The following is a 17,795-nucleotide window of genomic DNA, read 5'->3' as shown; positions in this document are numbered from 1 at the left end:
TGAGATAAGGAGATGTACACTGAGCACCAGGATTTTCACATTTTCAATCTTTATTGCTTTAGTAAACTCCTAACTTAAACACATGTACCCCAGTCCCTCTCCATGGGCAATGGGGAGACTGCCGTTTCAGTTGACTAGAACATTCCACCAGCGACTCACACCAATGAGCTCTATTTTCCACATCTGTAGCCAAAAAGCACTGCTGGTCACTCATCAACCAATTCAAGCAGGTTTGAAAGCCTAAGGCTTAAAGCGGGAAAAAGAAGGATGCTTTGGGCTTTATCTCAGGTGGAGAAATGGGGACAGAGGATGGGGCTTATTCCCAAATGGCTTGGTGTGGATGGTCCTAGAAAGGAATGGGAGGGTCCTCAGGCTCTAGAGAAGCAACCGAGCAATGTGTGATTCACGGCTTTGAATTCAGCCCCACCAGAGGCTAGCCTAGAACCACTCAGCACCCTGGCAGGGCTAGCCTGGAATCACACCGTGAAGGCTAGAGCCTGGAGTCACTTGGAGTGGTGGAAGAAAACCAAACTTCCAGGTACAAGGGAATATCAGGCATTCTCTGTCCCATGGCAGAATGATTCAAATTAATTTAGAGCCAAGGACCTGGGCTGACATTGCCAATAGCAAAGGGATAAAAAGAATTATAATAGCAAATTATGTTTGTATTGAACATGTCAGTTTACAAAACAGGTATCTCATCCTTTGCCTCATCTTATTCTCTTGCAACTCAATGGACAAGCCAGGACACCAGGCAGCAGGGACTTCTTTAAAGGTTAGGCATTATTTTTTCTATTTGTTTATGCCTATTTCTTCTGTGAGACTTTCCATAGTTTTCAATGTGTTGTCAAAGGACTGTGTGACTTAACAAAAGCAGGGGCTGCATCTCATTCGTCTCTGTGTCCTGCCATATAGCGGGTATTTATTAAGTAAATGAATGAGCAAATCTCCATTCTACAAGGAAGGAAACCAAGGGCCAGAGGCAGGTTATGTGACTTGACCAAGGTAACACAACTTGGGGCAGAGCTGGGCTGGAGCATTCTCCTGACTCCAAGCCCAGTGCTCGTACAACTCCAGGCTGCTGCCTCTGCTAACATCCTCCCACCCTGGCGGCTGTGCAGTTGCAAGGGAATGAAGGTCTTTCCTTTCTTGCTTGGAAGAACAGACAAGAGCAATGGTGACAGGACGCCTGGGGGTAGAACCTGGCGGCCACATTGGGCCAATGTGCTCAGTGCAACTTGCCTTCCCTGCCATTTCTGGGACAGACAGATGGCATCACAGCCACCGTGGGCAGCTGAGGGGCTGCCGGGGCCCCACCTGGGCTGAGAAGTGGACAGCAAATGAATTACTCCTGCACAAATGGCATCTCCCTTGACCTCCTGGCCTCAGAGCAGAAAAACAGTGCCAGATGGTACCCAACACAGGCTGTATCTCCATAACAACCGCTCAGCACCACTCACCCCGAGGCCGACTTCTCTGGGGGCCCCCAGGGCAGCAGCAGGAAGCCAGGCTCTCTTGCTCTCAGGCCAGGCCTTTGCATGGGCTGTACCTCCACCTGGGGCGCCCAGTCTGCCTGGCTAACGCCCACCCATCCATTAGGCACACCTTCCGAGACCCCTCCCAAATGTTGACTTCCAATGCCCTGCCTTTTTTTTTTTTTAATCCAAAGCACTTAGCAGCGAGATGGGATTGTTTTCTGGTTGGTGTCCCCCACTAAGCCTGGAAGCACAGGATCTGGGTCTTTCAACTGTACCCCCCAAGGTGGCCCCATATACACTTGTCAGATGGAGAAACAGGGGGAGGAAAAAGGGGAGGGATCTCTCTGATAGAGGCAGGAGAAGAGCCACTTTCTCAAGGATGGGCAGAACTGGCTGGTCATAAAGCAGAGAGGAATGAAGACCTTTTTGGTGGAGGCCCAGCACATAAGTGGCCTAGGCCTCCTCCCCGGCGCAGAAGCGAGGCCTAGCCAAGCATTTCTGGGTGATGGCAGGAGATAGGGAGATCCCGGAGGGCGAGGCCACGCCTGCTAATTCCTCCAGGACCCCTGGGACCAGGATAAGGCCAGCGACCAACACCCAGTGAAGAAGGAACTGGCAGGCAGTCAACAACTTGTGTCCCAAATCCCACACAGCCACCAGGGGCAGCCGGTGGCAGATGCTGACCTCAAAGGGACATCAGCTACTCGGAGAGCCAAACCCACTCACTGCCTTGGGTGGAACGAGCCCAAGGATGGAGTAATCCCAGTTACAGAAAGTTCCACAGTTCTGACTGCCAGCAACACCTCTGGGATGGTGCCAAGGGAGGTGGTTAAGAGCACAGACGTCAGGGAGCCGAGCCTGAGTCCAGTTCCCAATTTCTCTGCCACTTAGGAGCCTCGAGGCCTTGACATGTCACTTAGCCTCCTGGCTTAGAAAAGGGGAGGTGATGACAGAATCCACACCTCACATTTATTAAGTGTTTACTTAATAAACAGGCTCAATGTGCTTGGTGCTTGAGAGACTGGAAATTGCTCATCGAGAGCTCCTATTATGAACGTAGAGTTTTCCTAGGGACAATCTAGGCTACAGAAAAGCAGTTTGGTGTAGGGGAAGAGACTGGCTTTAGAGTCACTGACTAGCTGTGTGCCCTTGAGTCTCAGATGGCCCATCTGTGAACTGGGATAAGAGCCATCCCTACTTTATAGAGCTGCTGCCGGCGCCCTACGTCCTGGGACCCCGTGGCCATTGCAGCCTCCGTGCCAGCTAGAGCTCAGGTTACCTGCAGCTCGGCCGCTGTCACCTTGTGGTAGATGAGCTCCTCGTCCCGGCGCTTCTCCTGGGGGATGGTGATGTTGGCCAGCGCCGTCTCAAAGTCCAGGACCTGCTGCATCTGGGGCCGGATGGCGTCCTCATCGCCCCCGCCCAACAGCTTCCCCAGCTGGACCATGTAGTTCAGGTAACCGGTCAGCACCTGGGGGACCCGGCACCCCCAACTGTCAGTGGCCGCCACCTGCTGTCCACGGGACAAGGGGAGGGCAGGGTGGGGCAGGGCAGCTGCCGCCCGGGCAGAGAGGGAGGCTGGGGGCTTCACCGAGGAAGCCCGCCTGGAGACGTGGCTCAGAGAATGACTGTGGCACTCCACCTCTTCCCGGGCTCCCCACAGCCCTCAGGAGAAAGCCCCAATGGTCTCCATGCAGGCTGGTCTATGCCATCCTGGCTCACACTTGTCACAGGAAAGCCACCAATATGGCCATCTTTCAGTTCTCGGAAGGCACCTTTTCTGAACCCCCCTCCGTTACCGTGTCTCTGGCTCTAAATTAGGTCCCCGTGTTGAACTTTCTCAGATGACCCTTTGCTTATCACAGTTTGTAATTATACATTAAATTTGGTGGTTAGTGCTGCCCACCACTTCCCCAGCATAAGGCATTTAGCAGATGTTGGAGCAAAACAAGTGGGTGGAATGACAAGGCAGAGCTGGGCGAGCCTCAGGCAGGCTCCCTGGGGGCACTGTGAGAGGCAAGCAGGGGAGGGAGGCGGGCTCTGGAGTCAGTGGGTCTGTATCTGAATCACAGCCCCACATCTTACTGGCTGTGTGCCTTTGGGCAGGTCGCTTGGTGTCTCTGAGCCTTATTCCCTCCTCACAGAAGGCAAGTAAAAATAATACCCACTTGTCAGGTGAGGTACTTGAAGCTCAGAGAAGTGACATGTCTGCAGGGTTATTGGGAAGGTTAGAGGGGATGCCAATGAAAGGCCTACACCCCCAAATGGTGGTGGCCATCATTGCCACCTCTCTCTAGAAGAGGGACAAATGACATCTGTTGCCTGCTCTTGCCATGGGCCTGAATGTGATACAGCCAGCCTGGGGGGCCCCTACCAGGGACTGCCTGCCACCCTTCAGGAAAGCGACACCTCTGTGCTCCTCTGGCATCAAGGACCCCCTTGGGTGTGGAGGGATTGGACACCAAGGGGGTGAAACCTCGTGGCGGGGGGGGGAGTCAGGGAGCCACTCTCTGACAGGCATACCCACCTTCTCATTTTCGGTTTTGTTCAGGTAGTAGTCTCTTGAGGGTAAGCCCAAGCCAGACTGGTCCACCTGGAGGGAGAGGCAGGAGTGAGAGGGCATCCCTGGAGTGCACACACACACTGTGCAGCCTCCGCCCGCCATGGGGACTGGCTGGCACATGGCACCAAAAGATAAGCCCAGGCCCCAGCAGAAGCATGGGCCCACCCGGGGATGGCACAGACACATTTGGGGCTGCATTTCTGCTGCAGGGATTCCAGGCCCTTCCGAAGGGCTGGACGGAGCTACCTTTCTGCACCTCTATTTCATTAAACATATCCTAGACGGTGTGGCGGACCTTGGTTAAGTGACTTAACCTCTCTGACCCTGGGCTTCCTCATCTGAATAACGGGAAATAAAACCTAACCCTTAGGGCTGGAATGAGGATCCAAGGGGTCAGTGCTAGTAACCGTTTGTGAGTGCTGGGGGGCGGATGGTGGTGTCAATTCTGGTAGCTACTATTTGAGCCTTATGGCCAAAGGGTAGGTGCTGTTATAGCTCATTGGAAAGAGAGGTTGAGGAACTTGCCAAGGTCACACAGTGAGTGGCAGAGATGGGCTGGGAGCTCAGCTTTCATGACCCCCACCTTGGATTTCGTGCATCTGCTCCTGAGGGTGGGGCAGACCCATGCTGAGCCCCCCTGGGTGTGTTGATCTTCAGAATAGAGCAGCCTCTGGCAGGAAGAGATGGACTTAAAAGCATGCCAAGCAGAGCCACAAAGGCCAGAAGCTGAGGAAGGCAGGGACCAGGAGGTGCCTCCAGTCGTGCCCGGGAGTTGATGTCACTCCTGGGGTCTACTCCTGAACCCCAGGGACTCATCTGCTGCTGCAGTGATCCCATTCTCCCTGGGACAGCAGCCTGACTCAGAATTGTCTGTCTGTAGCCACTTTTATAACCCCTTGGCTGTAAAAATCTCATGTTTGGGGCCTCCAGAAACAACCCAAGCTCAGAAACCCAGAAGCCTGCTGCCCAGGACCAGCCTCTCTCGACCTGGCATTTGCTAAACTCAAAATGGGCCATGACAGAGAGATTCCAAAACGAGCCGAGAAGTCACTCTGGAGGGCACTCTTACGCACACTTTAGACAACCCTTTTTAGGTTCTAAAGAATTGGGGTAGCTGGTGGTGGATACCTGAAACTATCAAACTACAACCCAGAACCCATGAATCTCGAAGACAGTTGTATAAAAATGTAGCTTATGAGGGGTGACAATGGGATTGGGAAAGCCATAAGGACCACACTCCACTTTGTCTAGTTTATGGATGGATGAGTAGAAAAATAGGGGAAGGAAACAAACAGACAAAGGTACCCAGTGTTCTTTTTTGCTTCAATTGCTCTTTTTCACTTTAATTATTATTCTTGTTATTTTTGGGTGTGTGCTAATGAAGGTGTCAGGGATTGATTTAGGTGATGAATGTACAGCTATGTGATGGTACTGTAAACAATCGAAAGTACGATTTGTTTTGTATGACTGCGTGGTATGTGAATATATCTCAATAAAATGATGATAAAAAAAAAAAAGAAGAAGAGATGAAGGTTTAACAGTAAAAAAAAAATGGGCCATGATAAAACAAAAACAAAAACAAAAACAAGAAAAACCAGCCATGGGGCTGTGCCTTCCCCGGTTCAGGCTCCAGCCGACTCACCTGGATCACGTTGCTGTTGGAGTTCTTGGAGTCGGCGCTGACATAGACGGAAAAGAAGGGTGAGGTACGGTAGTGGGAGGTGACCACCTGCAGGGTGTCCTGGAAGTTGTCCTTGTCCCAGGGACCTGTGATGTTCCAGCCCCCAAGCTGTGAGGAGGGAGAGGTAATGGGGAGTTTATGAGGTTGTGGGGAGACCTTGGAAAAAAGCACCATTCTGGAGACCCTAAGTGCAAATTCCAATTCTGCACCTGACATGGTCTGCTACCCTGGACCAGTCAGTCCTCTGACCCCTCTGGGTTTTGGGAGTCTCAAGAGTAAATGAACAGGGTGGTCTTCATTAGGGGCTTCTGACCATGAGTCAGAGATCCATGGATGGAGAGCAGAGCCTTATCCTAGCCAAGAGAACCAGGAATCCATGTGTTGGCCGCTCCCTGGGTGGCTGAGGATGGGGATGGGAAGGAGACATTTCCCCGTATACTGGCTAATTTTTGAATAGTGAACCATGTGAATGTAATGCCTATTAAAACGTAAATTCAGGGAAATGAAAATTAAAAGCAAAAATGAGATACCGTTTCATATTCTCTAGGATGGCTATTATTTAAAAAAAAACAAACAGAAAACACAGAGAAATTCAAGCTCCTGTGCATTGCTGGTAGGAACGTTAAATGGTGCACCTGATGTGGAAAACAGTTCGGCAGTTCCTCAAAAAGTTAAACATAGAATTATCAAAGGAGCTGGCAATTCCACTCCTAGGTATATTTTTCAGACTCAAACAGATACTTGTACCCCAATGTTCATAGCATCATCATTCACAATAGCCAGAAGGTGGAAACAACCCAAGTGTACATCAATAGATGAACAGATAAACAAAATGTGTTCTATCCAAACAATGGGACAGTGTTCTGCAACAAAACAGAACGAAGTCCTGATCCACACAGCAACACAGATTAACCTTGTAAACATGTTAAGTGAAATGAGCCAAATGAGCACAAATATTGTACAATTCCACTTATATGAAATATCTAGAAAAAGCAAATTCATAGAGACAAAAAGATTAGAGGTTATCGGGGTTGGGAGGTGTGCAGGGGAATGGGGAGCTATTGCTGAATGGGTAAAGTTTCTGTTTTGGAAAATTTTGGAAATCATGGTGATGGTAGCACAACACTGTGAAAGGAAGTAATGCTTCTCTGAATTATACCTAGAAATGGTTAAAATGGCAAGTTTTTATGTTTTATATATTATACCAAAATAAAAAATGTGCTAACAGGGTAATCTATAAAAGTTGAAAAATCTATAAAAATTGAAAGTAGATTAGTGGTTGCTTGGACTGTGGATTCCAGGTGGCTAAAGGGTATAAGGTTTCTTTTTGGAATGATGACAGTGTTCTGGAATTGACTGTGGTGATGGCTGTACATATCTGTGACTATATTAAAAACCACTAGATTGTATATTTTAAATGGGTGGATTATACGATATGTGAATTAGATCTCAATAAAGCTGTTAAAAAACAAATTCAATTGGGCCTATGGAAAAAAAACCTCCATATTAAAAAAAAAAAAAGATTGACAAGCTTTGGTCTACTTTGGTTTGTCTGAGATTTGGGATTTTAAAGTCTTCTGGGTCCTCCCTCTGCCTTGGCACACACCATCACCCCTCCTCTGCCATGCTGGCACCTGGGCTATGCACCAGAGAGGAGGGATTGGTCGAGTCCCCAGCGCCCTCGGCTGCTGACCCCTGTGCAGGTGTGTCCCCAAGCCAGGCGAGGGAGGGCCCGCGAGGGAGCGCTGGGCAGCCAGAAAACACCCACGGCCACCCCGCTGTCCATGCCCGGCAACCCCCCTCGGCATCCATCTGGAAGATAGACCCCTTTCCCTGCTCGAAAGGGGTCAGTAGGGACCCCGCTGTGGGGCGGGTGGTCCTGGTCCACGGCTCCGTCTGTCTTTCTGGACCATGCGCCCACACCCCTCCACATTCACAAACACACTCTTTAAAGAAAAGGCAGCAGCAACACACAAATATGGCCCCTGTCCCACACACAGATGCACAGGCAGACACACAGGCATATGACAGACACCCACAACAGATGCTGGCACAGGTCCCCACACAAATACACACACAGTCATTTCAACCCAGAGACACACAAGCACAAGCGCACGCACACGAACAACCCAACACACACATCAGCAGACAGCCAGAGCCTGTGCCCAGTGGGAGTGGCGGCTGGAGGTGTGACTGGGCTCCAGGCGGGCGCTGGAGGGGCAGGCAGGTGGCCAGGGCCCGGGAAGGCTGAGGTGGGCTCAAGGGGACTCACCTTCTCAATCAGCTCCATCAGGGGCTTGGCCCTGAGCTCCTCGATCCTGGTCTCGTTCATACACGCTTGGTAGTAGACCTGGGCCTTCCTCTCTGCCTCGCTCGCGCTGGCCGTGGAGTTCTCTGGAACAAGAGACAGTGGAGTTTGCAACACTCCCCCATCTGCTCACTGGCTGGCCCTGGGTGAGTCCTTCTTCTCGAAGCCTCAATTTACTCAGCTAGAAAAACACCTATGGTCCCTGCTTGGCGGCAGTGGTGTGCAACCCAGTCACAGTGGGGACACGAATGTCCCCAGAGCCTGGTGAACCTGAGGTGCTCCCTGATTTTAGCTCATTGCACCTAAGAGCACACCATGTCTCTGCCCATCAGGCAGGCTTGCAGGTGTGTCCCTGGTCTGGCAAATCGGTTCCCCCAGCTGCAGGATGGTCTGCTTCCCTTGCCAGCCAAAGTGTGGCACCAACACCCCCTGCCCGGTACAGAGACACAGACTGTCTTGGTTTGCAGATCCCAGGTGACCTTCCTTGGATAAGGACTGGAGTTGGACAGAAGATTTAAAGGCCTCATTCATTCTGAATTTATTTTCTTCTTCCTCCTCAGAGGAGATGGACATGTTAGCAAACTTGCAGGTAACTCCCAGGGCCATTTTCCATTTCCCTTCCCCACTCTGGCCAGTAGCATCTTAATCCTTGGGGCTTTGCAGACCCCACAGTGGACCCAGGAGCCTCTGTTCCCCTTCTGCCTGTCCTCACGGCCCTGGCCTGGACACTGCTGAAGGCAACGTGCCTCTAGATGCGCAAGCCTGGGGAGGTGACTGCTTCCTGTGCTTCTGGTCCTCAAAGGACCTACTGTGTGCCGGGGCTCCTGTGCCTGAGCTGCCCCGGAGCCCAGCTCCAGACCATGCCAGGCTCCCAGACCCCCTCAATTCAGTGTCCCACTTGCTCCCTCCCTGGGGAACGCCTCTGCTTTGCCTACTTTTCCTCACCTCACATTCATTTCTCCCAGACCAGGAACCCCTTCCTTTGCTTCCTTCAAAGACTCCTCCAAACCGAACCTCCTCCACAAAGACTTTTCTTGCAGAACGGTATCCATTCACCCACCAAAGAGATAGTGGAGGCTCACTCAGTGCCAGGCACCGTGCAAGACCCAGTTCCCAGGGTGCTGCACCTCCAGTGCAAGGATAAAGATAAACAAGTAAATGCATCATGGGAAACCTCACCATAAAAATCCTACTCAGCCCCCAGGCCTGTCCCAGAGGCTGTCTTTCCCATGAAGCCTCTCTCATGCTCCAGGTGAGATGTTTCTTCGTGAAGACCCTCAACACTGAGTACCTACTGAGTGCTGGGTTCTGGGCTGGGAAAACATTCTACAGACATAAGGGAGACCCACTCCTTGTCCCCCAAGAGTGTGCACCTCACGGTGGGCACAGACACACAAAGACTCAGGGCTTTGATTAGTGCAAATGACTGGAAGCCAGAGAAAAGCCACTACCTCTGGCGGGCTGGGGAGAGGACGCTTTATCTGAGCTGATTCTTAAAGATGAGAAGTTGTTCACCAGAGAGAAGTGAGGGTGGGGGGATGGGGAACAGTATGAGGAAAAGCAAGGAAGCATGAAAGGGCACTTGTTTAGAGAAAAGAAAGACATTTGGTGCAGCCACTTGGTGCAAAGGTCCAAGGCATTCCCTGACCAGTCAGCCCTCCCAGCCCTTGCTCCTGTCCCCCAGTTCTCAGCCTAAATGGCACCACTGTTCCCCCTGGTTAGAGAACACCAACCCAGGTCTTGCTGAAGGAGGGCTGCATCCCTGAAGAGGGCCGGGGGCAGCCTGGGGCTACGCTGAAGGGAGAAAGGGACAGGAAGAGAGAGGACCAGAGGTCAGGGTTCCTGAGTGAGAAGGGGCTGTGGAGGGGACACACAGAGCTGGAGGCTGCAGCCACAGTGCTGGCTACGTCCTAGAGACCCCTGTGCATCCCCAGGCCCCGTCAGCGCGGCAAGAGAAAGACACAATTCCTTGCCCAAGACGGGAGAGAACCACAATCCCCGAAAAAACCAGGCCACACAGGCCTCGTTTCTACGGCAACACCTCTCAGCAGCTGGGCTCCCAGAAGGAAAAGCACGGGAATCGCCCCTGCTGGCCAGGCCCTGGAAGCAGCGTCTCCCCATCCACATCTGGGTCTGGCCATGAACTTGAAATCCCAGGGCCGGTGCTGGGGGAGGCACACTCTGCTCCAGCCCATGAGAGGCCTGGCATGGCCTTCTCCAGCGTCCAAGGCCCCCGAGATAAGAGACCCAAAGAAAGGCCTCCAGAGGAACAGCCTGTCTGTGCCAATTTCGAGGCCGGCCATAGCCCCCCCTTCTCCTGATACCTGTAAACAAGCACTGGCACATCCCCGGGAGGGAGGGAGGGAGGGAGAGGGAACTCAGCCTCGCCTTTCAAGCTGGGCCTCCCCCTTGCCTGCGTCTGGCAGAGTTCAAACTTCCCTCCTCTGAGCTCCAACAACCTGGGTATCATGTTCACTCGTTTCCCAGCAAATGTTTATTTTGTTCCAATTAGATAGCGGCTGCTGCTGCGGGTGTGGAGATGCAGCTGGCAAGACAGACCCAGCCCTGCCCTCATTAGGCTTGCAGCCCAACGGGCAGGGGCAGACAGCAATAAAATAATCGCAAGAGTATCCAGTTACACACTGGGGCGAAAGCTACGAAGGGCAAGTCCGGGAAGCCTGGAGAGAGGATGAGGGGTACAGGGGAGCCAGGGAAGCCAGCCTGGGGAAGCCGTGTATGAGGCTCTGGCTGAAGGCCAAGTAGTGGGGCTGTGTGCCCCGCCCACTATTCCATGTGCTACTCGTCCTTGTATCCCCAGAACCAGCACTGGGCAGGCACACAGTAGGCCTCACAATCTGCTTTGCACGAGGAAGGACACGAAGGGGTGACGGGCCAGGTGCCTACTGGACACTTGCACAGGGAGGAACTGAGGCAGGTAGGGCAGGAAGGGACAGGACGTGTGGACCCGGACAGGAGTGAGTGCCTACAGCCCCACTGCATGAGTCTCGCTGGGTTCCCACTGAGGAAGCTGGATGGGGCTGGGGTCCTGGTGGAAGGTCACGCTCCCCTTACACGGCTCTTTCCCCTCCAATGGTTCAGGGAACCCATGGGGACCGCCACAGCACATCCTCACACCTCCATCATGGCACCTACTGCACTGCCGGCTCCAGAGAGACAAGCGTGGAAGCAAGTTGTCCAGGGAGAGGGGACTGCAATAGACCAGCGGAGGAAAGATGGGGGCTGGGGGCTGGGGTAGCAGCTGAGAAGGTGGCAAGAAGCAGATGGAGAGCAAGAAAAAGAGGACACCAAGTTTCCTGGGCCTGAGTGAGGGGTTGCCATTCCAGTTTCCTGGGCCTGAGTGAGGGGTTGCCATTCCTTGAGATGTGGAAGGCTGGAGATGGGGGACAGGTCTGGGCAGGAGGGTGAGCGGTTTGGTTTTAGACAGTTTAAGTTTGAGATTCCATCAGACATTCGAGAAGAACCCAGGCCTGAGTGTTTATCAAGTTGTTGCCTTGAACGGTCTTCCATTCAAAGAGGCACTAGAGAATACAAATTCCTTAAAATTGCCCATCTGGTCCTGCATTGTGCATTCTTGGGAGGGGTAATATCGCCCCAGGCAGGAGGAAATTGGTTCTTGGGGGGGCCAAGACATCATACTCTTTTTATGTATTAAGCACAGAGATATATATATAGTACATAAAGAGATACATGGTATATCTTTGGTATTAAAATGTTATGGTTGAGGGGAGGGAACAATTGGGGGAAAAAAGGCTCCTTGGGGGTGAGAATGATAAAAGGTTGAGAAACGCTGCCCTGGACAATCGACCCTGCCACGTCTCAGCCTTGTCTCCTCCTCTCCTGCTTGTGCCCCCCTCACCTCCGGGGCCTTGCAACTCCCCAGCCAAACTCACTTGCCCCTGGGCCACTGTGCTCACTGCTCCTCCTGCCTGGAACTCTCCTCCCCTCATATCCACATGGTCTGTTCTCTCCTTAATTCTACTTTCTGCTCAAATGTCACCTCCCAGGGAGCCCACCCCCTTCCTGACAGCTCCGGCCCCTCCTGGATTTTCATCAGAACCCTCAGTCCCCACTAGCACAGTCCATAGTTCCTCGTTGACCTGTCTGTCTGTCTCCCTACCGGAAGGTAGGCTCCACGCGGAAGGGCAACGTTATTCCTTACACAATCCCCGACACCAGGCATGTCTGGCACTCAACAAGTGCACAGTGTACGACTGCTGAGTGAATAAATGAATGAAGGTTCCGTGGGAGCAGGCAAGAAGGAAGCAGTGGCCAACAGGGCGGCTCCTGGGACGGAGCACTGAGTAACAGGCACCTCTAGGGCAGCAGCGGATGCAAGCGGTTTGACAGCCCAGGGCCAGCCAGCAGGGCTCCCAACTTCTGGTGCTTCCTTCTGGAGTCCCTGAGTTCCAGAAGCTTCCTCAGTCACTTGCCCAAAGTCCCCGAGAGGAAAAACAGCACATCACTTAATCGGCCCGCTGCCTCTTCTGGGAGTTTTCACTGGAAGGCCCTCTCCCACATCACGCCCCAGCAGACAGAGCCCCGAACTCCACACCCGGGTGGGGCCAGTGTTTGTTTTAGATAAATCACGGACTCAGTGCCGACACTCACAGGCCTCCGGAGCCCCATCCTGTGGGAGGAGAAGGGGCGCCGATAAGGGAGGCGCCTCTTTCAGCAGAAGAACAAACCTAAGGACACACCATCGCCAGTTACTGGCGTGACTGCAGGCCGGGCCTCTGACCAGCTCACTGCGGTGCACATTCTCATCCCGTTTCACGGAGAAGGAAAACGCGGTCCAGGGAGGTGAAGCACCTCACCTGGGGAGGCAGTGCTAACAAGCGGCGCAGCTGGAATTTGAACCCGGCCATCCTTAAGCCTCCCCAGAGTGTGGGTGCGGCTGTGTGTGTGCGTCTTTCCTAACAATCCCAGTGAGTGGGTGTCACTAGTATCCACCTGACTTATACAGGCAGGAAGTCAGGTAACTTGTCCAAGTCACACAATAAGTGGCAGAGGCCAGGACGGCGGCCTAAGTGATTTCTGACAGGTTGGCTCAGGACCCTGTGGTGGAGCCCACTCAGCCCAGCCGCTCCCTAAGAAGCCCCGGACACCCCCTCCCACCCTTGACTCAATCCATCAACCAACCCACTTAACCACACACCAAAGCACAGCACACTGCAGGGGGACGCCAGATGGGCAGAGAGCGTTTAAGAGGCAGATCCTGTGCACAGGAGGCTCCCAAACTGCACGAGGGATTAGACAGTAAAGACTGGGAAAACAGTCAAAATAAAAATACAAGAGATGCCATGGGTTGACATGATTAATTGCCAAATCACTGACACAGTCAGATTTAATACTATTGGAATGATTTTTTCTGTTTTGCTCCAGGAGACGGGTGTCGGGGGGGTAGAAGGAGGGGAGGCCACTTGTCTTTTCTTTATGAACTCTGTGTTGCTTGTTCTGTTACAACCAACCTGCATTCATCCTGGAATGTAAAGAATGGTAAAGTAAATTTGACAGAATCACACAAACTGATTCAGCATCTCAGGAGGCATAATAGAGGAAGCAGGTTTGAGCTAAGTCTTGAAGGCTTGGGAGGGGCTGGGGTGGGCACTCCAGACAGGGGGACAGTCTGAGCTGAAAGCACAGCAGCTGGAAAGCCTAAGGAGAGGTCAAGTCTAAGGGCAGATGGGGTGCGGCCCCAGGGCTTTTCCCCAATGAAGTGAGGCCACACTCTTCTCTCCCTAAAGCCTAGGAGGACAGCCCAAGCTGGCACCCGGGGTGCGAGGCAGAGCATGGGGATGATGCAGCTGTGTCTCTCGCAGCTGAGGTCACCCCCCTCCAGCCAACTGGCTGCAAGGACACACCCAGGTGCTACCTGGCCTAGTTCAGCCCACCTGCTACAGACGTGCCTGGGTTTCCCCTGATGGGGCTAGGGTGTATGAAGAGTCACCATCCAGAGACAGGAGTGGCTTGCCCCAGGTCACACAGCACGCTGATGGAGACAGCTGTCCATCTTGGCCAGCGGGCACACTCCTCACCCGTGGTCTGAATGCCCCTTCTCCTCTGCCTGCCTGCAGTTGTCCTGGGGAGCCTGTGCACTGCCCTGGCTATCCCAGGCCCCTCAGCTCCCGCTCCCTCCGGGGCCTGTTGGCTGATCCCTTTGACTTGGGGAAGCTGAAAACAGCCCGGCCTTAAGCCCAAGAACACACTGGCTCATACTCCTACCTTCTGTCTCCCACCCCTTAGGGGTTTCTAGTATCAAAACCTCAGGACACACAGGTGAGGGTCATTTCCAGACTAGTTTCCAAGGTGAGCCTGGGGGTGGGGACCCCGGGATGTGCCTTCTGGGGAAGCTCCTGGTCAGTGTGACGTCATTGGGTCTGGGGACCAGCTCCCGCCTGACTTGGAGAGCCCAGCCAAGCACCACCGGGAAAGGAGGCTGGCAAACCGCACTCCTCTGCTGCTCTCCTCCCACGAAGCGTCACCCGGGGGCTCCAGGCGGTGAGTCTGGCTCCGTGGCGTCAGTAGAGAAAGAGGCAGCCTTCGAGGCCCCGCAGCCCTGGGCATGTACCAGCTCTACCATTTCTTAGCTTGGTGACCTGGGGCTGGGGCTCTGCCTTTGAGTCTCATCCGTAAGGTGGGCACACACAGCCTCCTCCACGGGTTTACCACGAGGATTACGTGAAATGACAGTAGTCAAAAAGCCCAGCATGTCATAAATACACCCTGGATCTCCTTCCCTGATCCCACATTGGTGTTTCTATCAGAAATGAAATATTCATAATAAGCAGTGATTGCTCTTTTCATTTATCACACAATTAATCCTTAGAACATCCCAACCAATGCTCCAAGTGAGAGCCCCCTTTATAGGTGAAGAGTGGAGGTCCCGAGAGGCAGGGTGGCCTACATGCGGCCACACAGTCTGTTGTGGGGAGGAGGGGGTTCTGGGCTGGAGCCAACCTCCCCCCATCAGGAAGGAAGGCAGCCACGATTTTCTGAACATTCCCATAGGCCAGGCTCTGTGCAAAGCCCTCTGAGCCACCACGGGTGACTGGATACTTGCAGAAACCTTACGCAATAGGTGGCATCACCATCCCCATTTTACAGATCAGGAAACTAAACTGGAAAGAAGCCAGGTCACTTTTCAAGGCCACCCGGCTGAGAAGCAGCCGAACTGGCAGGCCACGGCCTCCTGATACCTCCAGGCCCTGGCCCCGGGTCAGGGGCTTGAACACGTGGTTCTGGCTGTTCTGGGCCCCGCTCAGCACAGCTCCCCGCCCACAACCTGACCCTCAGAGACAGGGTGAAACGTAAGGCCAGGGCCCAGGACCGACGCCCACTCCCCCGAGCCCTGCCACCACACCCCGGCCCAGCCCAAGGTCCTCCGGATAAGAACTAGTCCCAGAACCAGCAGGTCAGGACCCATGGGCCTGCTCCCAATACCCAAGGGCCAGTTCCAGGCCTGACCGAGAAGTGAAGAGCTCGTCGCCTTTCTTCTCCTGCTCCCTCTCGGGGAGCCCCCTTCTCCACTCTGAGTGGTAGGGTGCCCTTGGCAAAGTTACTGAACTTCTCTGAGCCTCAGTTTGCTCATCTATAAAGTGGGGAGAATGATTCCTAAGCCCCGGGGCTGTGGTGGGGCTCAAGGGGGCCTTGGGTAAAAGTGCCCGGGACTGTGCAAGCACAGAGCAGGCCCACAACCACGGTCGTCTTGCTCCTCCTTCCTTCTGACCTTAGTGCTCTCTGCGCTCTGCCAGGCTCTCTCCAGCAGGGAGGGTAGGGAGCTGTCTCAGGCCCTTGCACCTTAAGGAGGGGGTGGTGGGACAGGGGAAAGGACACAGGGCAGGAATCAGGCAAGTCTCAGCTCTGCCACCTACTAGCCCATCTTGGCAGAACATCTAACTTCTGTGGGCCTTGGTTTTCTCATCTATTAAATTGGGTGAACAATACCTTCCCTACCAGATCAAATGGGATGACATCTACAAAAGAGCTCTGAAAACTGTAAAATGCAAAATGTAGGGGTGAATCACTACAGTAACATCAACATAAACAGCAACCACCACGACCTGCCAGGCCTGTGCAAAACACTTTAAATCTATTTTCTTGTATAATTCTCATAACTCTAAGGAGGAGACATGGTTCCCATTTTACTGATGGGAAAAAACAAGTCCAGAGAGGTTATGTAACTGACTCAAGATCACACAGCCAGTAAGTAGCACAGCCAAGATTTAAATCCAAGGAGTGGTAATTCTGAAGCAAGGGCTCTAGACCATCTTGTTATGTTACCTGGACTATTTCCTGCTTTGGTTGATAGTCCCTCCCAAGTCCCCAGCTGTGTCTCTGGCCACTGGGCAAGGGACATCCCTGAGTTCCAATCTTGTAACTGCAGACATATTTGCCTTCTAAGCTTCCAGTTCTGAAATGAAAGGCTGTGCCCTTCCGCTGGTTTGAATCTATTATGACCCCCACAAAAGCCATGTTTTTTAATGCAATCTTGTGGGGGCAAACTTATTAGTCTTTTGCTTGGGGTGGTACCTTTTGATTAGATTGTTTCCATGGAGATGTGACCCACCTGACTGTAGGTGAGATCTTTCAAGTAGTTCATTTCCATGGAGGTGTTACCCCACCCAATCAGGGTGGGTCTTGATTAGTTCACTGGAATCCTTTAAGAGAGCTCACAGAGAGGAGCTCAGAGAAACCGAGAGAGACATTTTGGAGAGAAATTAAAATATGTAATCCAGAGTTTACCCCCAGGAGAAGGTAAGAGCTGACACCAACCCAGACACTTGGAGATGCAGACAGAAAGACATTTGGAGATGCTAAGCTAAGAGATGAAGCACAGAGTTTGCCCTGGAGAAGCTAGCGGAGAACCCTCAGATGCTTAGAGAGAAACACACTGGAAGAACAAGCTTGGAGGCACAGGCGCTGAGAGAGAGAAGCTAAGAGAGACAGAAGCCCAGAGACTTTGGAGAAAGCCATTTTGAAACACAACCCAGGAGCAAAGGACCAGCAGATGCCAGCCACGAGCCTTCCAAGCCGAGAGAGGTGTACCGGATGCCATTGGCCTTTCTTCAGTGAAGGTATCCTCTTGTTTATGCCTTAGTTTGGACACTTTCATGGCCCTAGAACTGTAAATGTGTAACTTAACAAATCCCCTTTATAAAAGCCAATCCATTTCTGGTATTTTACATAATGGCAGCATTAGCAAACCAGAACAGTCCCCTTTCAAAGGCACCTGTGCCAGTTTGGATGTATTATTTCCCCCAAAATGCCATGGTCTTTAATGCAACCTGGTGGGAGCAGACGTGTATTAGTGTTGATTAGGTTGGAATCCTTTGATTGAGTGTTTCCATGGAGATGTGACTCAATCAATTGTGCGTGAAACATTTGATTGGATGATTTCTATGGAGATGTGGACCCCGCCCATTCAGGGTGGGTCTTGATTTAATCACTGGAGTCCTATAAAAGAGCTCACAAACAGAAGGACCTCAGAGCAGCTGAGAGGGACATTTTACAGAGCAGTTGAGAGAGAAATTTTGGAGATGGCCATTGAAAGTATACATTTGCTAGTCCAGAATTTGCCTGGGAGAAACCAAGAGAACACCCCAGATGCCTAGAGAGAAATGTCCTGTGAGAAAGCCATTTTGAAACCAGAACCCCAGAGCAGATGCCAGCCGCGTGCTGACAGAGGTGTTCCGGACGCCATCAGTGTCCTTCAGTGAAGGTGCCCTATTGCTGATCCTTTGTTTA

General features: G+C 52.6%; 1 protein-coding gene across 2 annotated transcripts in view; it reads right to left on the bottom strand.

The window, feature by feature from the left end:
* ECE1 (endothelin converting enzyme 1) overlaps positions 1 to 17,795 on the bottom strand; it is a 115,363-nt gene that overhangs the window by 35,337 nt on the left and 62,231 nt on the right. For both annotated transcript variants that reach the window (XM_037828260.1, XM_037828259.1), the window contains exons 5-8: positions 7,995 to 8,116; positions 5,684 to 5,830; positions 4,006 to 4,071; positions 2,758 to 2,949 (exon numbers count right to left, since the gene is read on the bottom strand). In XM_037828260.1, the coding sequence (XP_037684188.1) occupies positions 2,758 to 2,949; positions 4,006 to 4,071; positions 5,684 to 5,830; positions 7,995 to 8,116 (527 nt within the window). The remainder of the gene's footprint in view (positions 1 to 2,757; positions 2,950 to 4,005; positions 4,072 to 5,683; positions 5,831 to 7,994; positions 8,117 to 17,795) is intronic.

This window comes from Choloepus didactylus, chromosome 2 (assembly GCF_015220235.1).
Source record: "Choloepus didactylus isolate mChoDid1 chromosome 2, mChoDid1.pri, whole genome shotgun sequence".
Classification (NCBI taxonomy): domain Eukaryota; kingdom Metazoa; phylum Chordata; class Mammalia; order Pilosa; family Megalonychidae; genus Choloepus; species Choloepus didactylus.
This window is presented reverse-complemented; position numbering and strand designations above follow the sequence as displayed.